This window comes from Sphaeramia orbicularis, chromosome 5 (genome assembly GCF_902148855.1).
Source record: "Sphaeramia orbicularis chromosome 5, fSphaOr1.1, whole genome shotgun sequence".
NCBI classification, from domain to species: domain Eukaryota; kingdom Metazoa; phylum Chordata; class Actinopteri; order Kurtiformes; family Apogonidae; genus Sphaeramia; species Sphaeramia orbicularis.
The window spans coordinates 31428226-31437579 of record NC_043961.1 but is presented as its reverse complement, the minus strand read 5'-3'; the positions used below and the strand labels follow the sequence as shown (position 1 = coordinate 31437579).

Here is a 9354-nt window from a genome sequence, read left to right as displayed (position 1 = left end):
TGTTTTAACACTTCAGACTGTTGTTTAGCAACATCATTCCACCCTACGTGTATTATGATGTTCCTCACAGTTGGGTGTTCAGCCACGATACTCAGAATCTTTTCAGTCATGTTGGAGACCACATCCTTGGGGAAGCAGATCACTTTGGTGTTTTTACTGCACACCCTCTGTACATCTCTAATAGTATTGTCACCCACAATCAAAGTTTGAGGCCCAGGCTTTAGCTTTCCCTGTAGCCTTTTACTGTTCGACATGCTATCAGTCCTTACCCTGCTGTCTGAGGATGGATGGTCTGATGGAAATTCAGGGTCCTTCATCAGTGGAGAATACTTGTTCTGCATTTCAATGCTTGATTGTTTAGGAGGTTTGTTGTTCATCCTCCCTTGTACAGTTTTCCATGGCTGTGTCCTTCCAGGTACGGGGGTTGAAGAGGCACTTTGTCTGGGAGGGAGTGCAGGCCAGCCGGTCTCATCACATACCTCAGCTCGCTGTGCTCTGCCTGTTTAACATCCTCCCATTACCCATGGAAATGATTTGTTCTTTGGCTTTGCTCCAAGGTGGTTCCAGGGAGGACTACAGTACTATTTGTAGATTTATTAAACAGAACAGAGCCTACCTGTTTCGTGGTAACTTTGTCTGTGCTCATTAGCAGTCTGTTAGCCAGCCCCTGTCCACTAATTTGAGCCAGGGGTAGGATGGTGTCATTTCCACCTAGTCCGTTTACCTCCACATTAACTTGTAGGCGGTGAATTTTAGTCTCCAGCACAGCAATTTTCTGCAGAAGTTTGTCGAAGTCGTCGGCAAATAGAGGAGGCATCTTGAAGCTAATTAGCTTAGCTGAGGACTGTCTTTCCAAGTGAGGTGGTACAGGCCTGTGCTGTTGACAGCCCATGGTCAAGAAGCACTGAGGTGGTCATAAAACAGTAAAAATGGCAAAAAAAAAAAGTCCTTTGTCTTTTAAGAAGTGTCTCTGCTCATTAAAGAATATCAGAGACCTTCTGTCTGCAACTTTTAGTCCAGAATAAGAAAAAAAAATCATCGAAAGAATGTAAGCAAAGCAGGGAGCAAGCAGCAAAAGCGTCTGCACTGTAGCAAAGCAGGAAGTAAGGGAACAAAAAGTCTTCACGAATGTCGAATCAAAAAATTCACAATAAGAACTTGACAACACAGCAGAGCAGGAGAAGGTCGAGGGAGATCTTGGCTTGGCATGAAAGGCGCACCAACAACAGACAAGAAGAGAGGAGGGTATATAAAGGAGTGAGGTAATGAGCCCCAGGTTCAGATAATCAAGGGAATCAAGGAGGATGCAGACAAGACAGACACAGTGCACATAAGCAAACAGAAACCCCTCACCAAAATAAAACAGGAAGTGAACAAAACCAACTAACATAAATTGCTAACACTGCTGAGGGCAGTGCCGCACAGGAAAAACCTTCTGACTTCCTAATGTCATATTCTGACTCAGTATCAAGAATGACTTTATTGTTAAACTGTATAATATGCATATTTAATATATTAATGTGCCAGTGATGATGAGACTCATACTCAAGGCAGACAGTCTGGGATTCATGGAGGGTGCTTTATTGTTTCACATTCTTTTTGCATATTCTGTATACAGGTTGGGGAAGCAAAATTTACAATATTTTGAGGCAGGGATTGAAAGACAGTGTATGACCAATTAGTTTATTGAAAGTCATGAGAATTTATTTGCCACAAGAAAATGTACATAATAGAAAATGTTTTTATTCTATGTGTCCTCCTTCTTTCTCAATAACTGCCTTCACACGCTTCCTGAAACTTGCGCAAGTGTTCCTCAAATATTCGGGTGACAACTTCTCCCATTCTTCTTTAATAGTATCTTCCAGACTTTCTCCTAATAGTTTTGCTCATAGTCATTCTCTTCTTTACATTATAAACAGTCTTTATGGACACTCCAACTATTTTTGAAATCTCCTTTGGTGTGACGAGTGCATTCAGCAAATCACTCTTTGACGTTTGCTTTCCTGACTACTCATATGGGCAAAAGTTTCTGAAAAGGTATGGATAATAGTGTTAGGTATGATTATGACATCAATATATGTTTGGTTTCAAAACAATTGACGAAGTGCCTGCTGAGAAAAAACAACTAAATGTTCATTGTAAATTTTGCTGCCCCACCCTGTATATGTGTGGTTTACTCTCATATGCAGATACATGACTTGTAAAGGCTGAATAAAAGACAGTGTGCAGCTTATGTAAACTGTTAAAAGCCTGTTGACTGCAGATGTAAAAGGGCAGCTTTCCCAGGAAGGGGCTGTGGATTTTCTCTCTGATCAGAAGGACAATCAGTGATTCAAGGCAGGGATTTGTATTAAAGAATCTAGAGTTGTAATTAAAATACAGAGTTAAGGGGACTATCACTCATTGTGGTTTAAGAGGAGAGTTGCATCATGAAACTATCAAACTGAAAGTGCTTTTACTTCCTTCCTCCTTAAAGGCCATGAACCTAAAAAGGCTGCAATGTGGCTTACACCAAATATTCACACACATGAAGAGATATTAAAATGTACCTTTTATTAAAGGACCAGGTTTTACAAATGTAATGTATCAGCTGAGTTGCCAGAATGGCACTAAAAGCTAAACTTTTAGCTTTAATATGAACGTAACATTACTGAAAGTGACTGAAAAAGGTTTTAAAATGACATGAAACATCCAGTGTTTCTGTAACAGAAAATGATGGTTATTTGATGACAAATGACCAACTATTTAAAAACAGGCAATACCAGCATATCCGGCACAGGTGAACAACACAGACCCTCTAGATCAGTGCACACAGTTTTACAGCTTACAAGCTACTTAAAATGTAAGAAAGATTTACCAACACTAAAAATATCCAAACATACAGTCATTTACACATATATACTGAGTATACTTTATAAATACAACCTAATAGGCAGACCTTGCATAATGCCAATGACACAATGCAGTTCAATACATTTGTGGTCAGTCCTGTTCTCTGATGACTTCCACTGAATAGATTCATCCAGGGTTTCATAGTGTGGACAGCAGCTGCTGGAACCAGCCTCAAGCAGATTAAGAAATGATCATCAGTCATGGTGGGATGGTATTTGGACTTACTAATGTGCATGTAGGAAAAATGACTGCTCTCTGATTAACTGTGATTCTAGGCTCTTTCTAGGCTTTTTGGAGGGAAGTCAGTGTTACAGTTTTTATAAGCAGTTCCAAAGTGCCTCTGTACATTTCCCTTCTTTGGAAAAGCAATGATAGACTGATAGATCAGGGAAAAAAAAGTCCTCATCCCATTCTGCATGGAAGTGGTACGTTTTTGATTTTTTACTTGGTCCAGCTCTCCCAGTTATTTTTATAGCCCTTCTTTAGTTGATATAAATGGGAAGTGTAACTAGTTCATTGAACTCACTGGAGTTTTGCAGGAGCTCATATGGTTGATCACATGTTTGACCACATGTATGAGGTGACTCTGTGTTAGAAGAGAAAAGATCTCAGACTGGACTCAACATTTCAAATGAATGAAATATCCAAAAATGTGGATGAAAGGTAATACATCACAGAGGAAGGGCATCACGGACACACATTTATACAAAAATACACAAATGCAGCTGAATAAAAAAGAAGCAGTGATAAAGGTTGTCTTTCAGGTGAAGCATTGAACATCATTTAAAGGTTAAACACAGTCCATTATGTCACTCTTCGCTGGTCCTCTTGGTTTCTCTGAGGTTCTGCTGTTGACATTTATCTACAAAATTAAGTTTTGCATAAAGTTTCACTTGTGGTAACAAAAAAAATCCCACAATGAAGTTTGATTTAACATCCAACTGTTTGTGTTGAATATTATTAGTCTTACCAGTCATCCATTTGGTGTAAAAATGGGTCCACACCACAATGAAAACACCCACTACTATTCCACTTAAGATCACAGCTGATCTGATCATCCATATGAGTTTGTCTGTCGCAGGAGAGAAGAAATGAACAAGTCTCACATTGAATTTACACACGACAACTTAACACACAACACACAGCTGGTTTCCTTCACTCACAGACTCTAGATTCAGTGGGTTTAATATGTTTCTTGAGGGTCTAAAAGAAATTAATAGTGTGCAGTGGTTTGTCAGGCTGCCACTAACACTCATTTACATGTATCACAGAGCATCCATTATGTCCCCAAGACTTCAACTGGCATTTATTTTTCATATGTCTATTCAGTTTAAAACATGAGGATGATCATTTATCAGTATTTCTTAAGGAGAGAGAATGAATACTGGATAAGACTGAGAAATTCTGTCACTTTTTACAGGTTTTTTTGAGAAATGAGCACTGAAGTAACAGTGATTTTTGTTGCATTTATGGACCAGTTTTGGGAGCCAACAAAGGCATATTTAATTTTCCTAAAATGAAAATAAAATGTTTGACAATAACCGTAGCTTACAGTATGTGCTGATTTTGTCACCTGACGTTGGTTTCACAGGATGAGTTAAAGCAGTAAATGCTCTGGAAGTGTTAACACTCAGATCTAGTGATTAAAACAAGAAAGTATAGAAAGTATGTTAAAACTCTTTAAGTGATCAGTACAGAACATATGTGAAATAAATGCATCTTCTTCAAAGGTGAAAATGACCTGTGGATGGTCTTAACATCAGCGTTGTCTGAGTCACACTTTTCTCTCTTTCAACAGCATCTACAGTGACAGAACACAGCATTGAACAGTGAATCTGTAAAATCTAAACACACAAGAATGAGAATGTACACAACTGCATGGACAGTCAGACTGTGTGTTTACTGTATATGATAAATGTAGTAAAAGCCGAGGCTTCATGCTTCTTGTTTGTGTGAGTTCACATAATCAAAATCCTCTACACTGACTGAAATTTTACTGTTAAACAATAAAATAAATAAGATTAAAAACAATCCTGAACCTAAAATGATTCTAAACTGTTTATTCATAGTTTAATATGTTACATCATATACCTTATTCTGAATTCTGGTGTAATTTTTGTCCTCTGAGAATAACTGTACTTAAACTATCTTTTTTTGTTAGTATTATGTGATGTCCTATTATTATTGCTGATGCAGTTTAATATTGTACATAACTTTACTATAGAGCATCATACTGCAGACAGTGGGAGATATGTATTTAATTGTATCAAGGGTTACACTTAAACTCACCTGTAGGTTTTTTCAATGTTGTTTCTGAGACAGAGCGGCCTTCAGTGGCTGCCTTTCTTTTATTTGGATCTTCAATACACAGAGAGTTTTAAAAGAAGACAGTTAAAACACGAAAATGTACAAAACTATTGTAGGTGGAAGAAGAGCTGAAAAGAAAAAAAAAATTACAATAAAATAAATAAATAAATACTTGAAAATATGATTATTTTTCATATTTTTTCCTCATCTGATCCTTTAAATGACCATTATTTCAATAAATCCGGATTAAGATTTGTGTTGAATCTTTTAGTGTTTGTACCCTAAGTAAACTAAAATAACAATGCAGTCTTGACATTTACAGAAGAATATAGCAGCTGGAACTTATTATGGAAACAACCTGGTTATTAAACAGATTTTAACTCTGAATTCACTGTAGACACTTACTTTGTACAGTGACAGATGTAAAGTCACTGTGTGGAGACGGAGGATCGGTGTCCTCGTGGTTGTTCTTACTCAAAAAATACTCTGGTGCTCATTTTGTAATAATCTTTCCTTCATAATTTCCTTCAGATCCCTATGTTCAAACTCAACTAGTCACTTTTATTGATATGATGTTTTAAATGATGGAGAAATATGAAATAGACGTTGGAATCCAGAGGTTGAAGTGACCTACCTGTGGACGTACTAAATGTCAGCTTTGTTTGGGTCACACTCGGTTTTATTTCAGGATCTACAGTAAGAGATGATATAGTTTGGTGTTAAATCTCTAACAAATTCACTGTTTCCAATAAAGTTGGAATAAAACGTTTTTACCTTTACACATGAAACGAGTGTGACAATGTGATTTATTCTTCACAGATAAAGTGTAACTGGGACTCAGTATGTAGTCATTGCACCGGGTCAAAGGTGATTACTAATGTGTATAAATGGGAATAGAAAGAGAAATGTGTCTAAAAATAAAATTATTTGAACTTTATGGGCAATAGTGTACAAATAAATATAAACACAACATGGGACAGCCAGTTTATGTGTAGACCATATTTTTGTACACTGTGTGTGGAAAGGCTGAGACGTTCAGGAAATCAGCAAAAGTGGGTTTCAAGTTCCTCAAATGAACAAAGACATAACTTGCAACAAAAGCCCTATAGCTTATTGAATGTGTTGAGTTTGTCACCTGACGTGAGTCTAACAGGATTAATTGTTGCTTAAAATAAAAATATATGGTAAGTCTTAGCCCTGAAACAATATAAAACAAAACGATCTACTGTGAAGTTGAAAATGTCCTACATGTCAATCTCTAATATGTACAAATAAGTGAATACGAACATGTACTGTATGCATATTCTAAACTACTGTTTTTAATATAATGTCATAGTCTGTCAGTTACACTTCATCTGTGAGTGTGAGATATGTAAAAGTAACAGTCAGTTCAGTCAAATCTATACATAACCAAAAAAGAAACCCTAGACCTAAGTAAAAATACACACATGCAAATTATGCCATACCTTGTAAGATGTTGTATTGATAATACCTGAAAATAGCACTTACTTACTTCCAATAAATAGGGAGGAGATGTCACTGTCAGGAGATCTAGAATTTATTTCTGCATGTTTTACAGTGTAGAAGCATTTCATTTTCACCTCAGCAGGTGACCTCTGATGTGCCATCGACAGTAGCTCAGACCCTGTCAGTGTCTGCAGACAAGACAAGGTTTTGACAATCCCACCACTCATAATGTAGAAAAGACACTGAGACGCAGAAATAAGTGACGGACTCTGACAGTTTAATGTGACCGAGTCAGTCTCTGTGATCACTGGTGGATCCATGATCAGTTTAGGTGGAAGAAGAGCTGAAAGATGAATAACAACGTGTTTTAAAACTTAGGTGTATTATGGTTTTTAACTGTGAAAACTGCATTTGTTAGGGAGTTGGGGTTAGTCAGATGCATAAAATACAATAAGGTTAGGCTGTTTAAATGTCTATGATTCAGATTAATTTTATTTATATGCCACAAATTATACAAATCACAGATCCTCCTCTAATGGCTTTATAATCTGCACAAATATAACTCAGTGTATCCCTTGAAATGTCCTGTTAATAAGCTTTAACAGAAAAAAATAAACTAAAGTCACAAAGCCATAGAGGAGGGATTTCTCATTCAGTATAATAATAAAAATATATAGAAAATTATATAAATGTAGTCATTTCACATAAATCCACGCCAACAACATGACACCATTACAATCTTAGATGTAATACAGAAGCAGACAACAGATTAAAACAGTATTTACTTACTTGCAATGAAGATAGTGGTGGTGTCACTTGGCATAGACGGAGACTCAGTTCCTCCGTTCTTCACAGTGTACAGACATTTCACTTTAACTTCAGCAGGTGAGCTCTGGTTCGCCATCAACAGCAGCTCACTGCCTGTCAGCGTTTGCAGACAAGAGACACGTTGGAGAGTTTGTCCTCCAACTGTGAAGAAATAACACTGAGAGAAAGGACCCGATGGTGGAGTCCGACAGGTCAGTGTTACTGAGTCTGTCTCTGAGATCAGCAGTGGATCCACAGTCAGCTCAGGTTGAAAAGGAACTGAAAGAAAAAATATTTAAGATAGATGTTAACATATATATGTCAAAAAATAACTCACTCATAATGAGCCTCCACCATTATTTGTAGATGTAGCAGTGCAAAATTGAAAAAGAAAAATAATAAAATCAAGAGCTGACCTTGGACTGAGAACCCAAAAAAGACACCTGCTGAAGGAACAATATGTAAATGAAAAATTTTAAGCTTGATGGTGGTTATTAAAATTAAAGTTACTAATTACAATCGCAAAGACTCAAATACATGCTAATTCTTGTGCAATTCTGTCAGATTTCCAGTGCTGCAATATAATACAAAGCAATAAATATCATCACCGTCAATTTGTTCCTTGCATATTGGATTCTACCTGTAGATTTGTATATTGGTTACATTGGTTACATTAACAGTAAGTGAAAAGAGATTTAACTTACTGAGAACAACTAACAACAGCTGTTGAGCCATGATGAAACTGAACAGTGTAATTATTCAGATGTCAAGACCACGTCTGTCTGAGTCTGACATATTGTTTAATATATCCTGCTCTCAGAAAAACCACAAGCACCTAAAACAAATAATACACTCAGAAAAACCACAGCACTGTGCACAGTTGAATATGTGACAACCTTTATAAAGCCCTGAGTACATCTGGTTTATTTGCTTCACACAGACAGATAACCAAGAGAAAATTGTATTGGTTTTGGTTCAGTTTGTTTGTTTGTTTACACTTTAGCAGCAAAACTATTGGTTGAATTCATACCAAATTGGGTTTATAGATTACCAGTGACTCAGAATAGATGTGGTTACATTTTGGGGAAAAGTAGGTAAAAGTTAAAATAGATTAGATTATAGATTTAATTTATTGGTCCCCGTGGGGAAATTCGTCTTCACTGACTGAAACATTACAAGAAAGACATTACATAACATACAAGAAAAAGATAACATAACATTACAAGAAAAAGACAGTAACATTATACAACACAGACAACAACAACAAAAGTAGATCTATGTACGTATGTTTGTATGAATTGTTTAAATCTTGTTTTTCTCCCATTTACTTATAATGGGCGAAATTTAAAATGTCTAGAAAAATATCCATTTTGTTGCAATTTACTTCAAATTTGGCACATATACAGAGGCAATTGATATTCTGACATCACCACATGCATAGACATGATGACATCAGCTGGATCGATGCCAAAATAAGCTACAATATGTGCGAGGGGTGGGGTTTGTTGTGCCTGGTACCATTTGTTTCATTTTGAGTAGCTGTCATTAAATATTTGCTGTGGAAAACAAGCTTGGGATGTCTTAAAAGTGAAAGTATTACACTTAAAGGGGACATATTGCAGATTAATGTAGGGCAAGAAAGTTCAAAATATCTCACAGATTGTAAAAAGTGCATGTTAAATACTTGATGCAATATTTTACTTTTTTTGTTAAAAAAAGAAAAGGATCATGTTTAATTTATAAAATGATGCTTTGAGGCAATATAACAGTCATTATTTTTTTTAAATTGAGGTGAAAGTGGTCCTTCCTTGTTAGCTTCCTCCATCCAGATGGTTGTAACAAGATGCATTAACACAAAGTCTCAGGTTTTACAGAATAAAC

At 36.4% G+C, this 9354-nt stretch overlaps 1 protein-coding gene across 2 annotated transcripts; it reads right to left on the bottom strand.

The window, feature by feature from the left end:
• Window positions 1-2655: 2655 nt before the first annotated feature.
• LOC115419888 (uncharacterized) lies at window positions 2656-8214 on the bottom strand. 2 transcript variants are annotated; one of them, XM_030134955.1, is made up of 10 exons: window positions 8178-8214; window positions 7890-7916; window positions 7456-7752; window positions 6713-7009; window positions 5834-5890; window positions 5182-5250; window positions 4634-4693; window positions 4445-4528; window positions 3863-3964; window positions 2656-3754 (listed from the first exon to the last, which is right to left on the bottom strand). In XM_030134955.1, exons 1-10 carry the CDS (start codon window positions 8206-8208, stop codon window positions 3702-3704), a joined length of 1077 nt encoding a protein of 358 aa, XP_029990815.1. In that variant the 5' UTR covers window positions 8209-8214; the 3' UTR covers window positions 2656-3701. The 2 variants fall into 2 exon arrangements, with proteins under 2 accessions (XP_029990815.1, XP_029990814.1); XM_030134954.1 differs by having other exon boundaries at window positions 2656-3964.
• Window positions 8215-9354: the final 1140 nt, after the last annotated feature.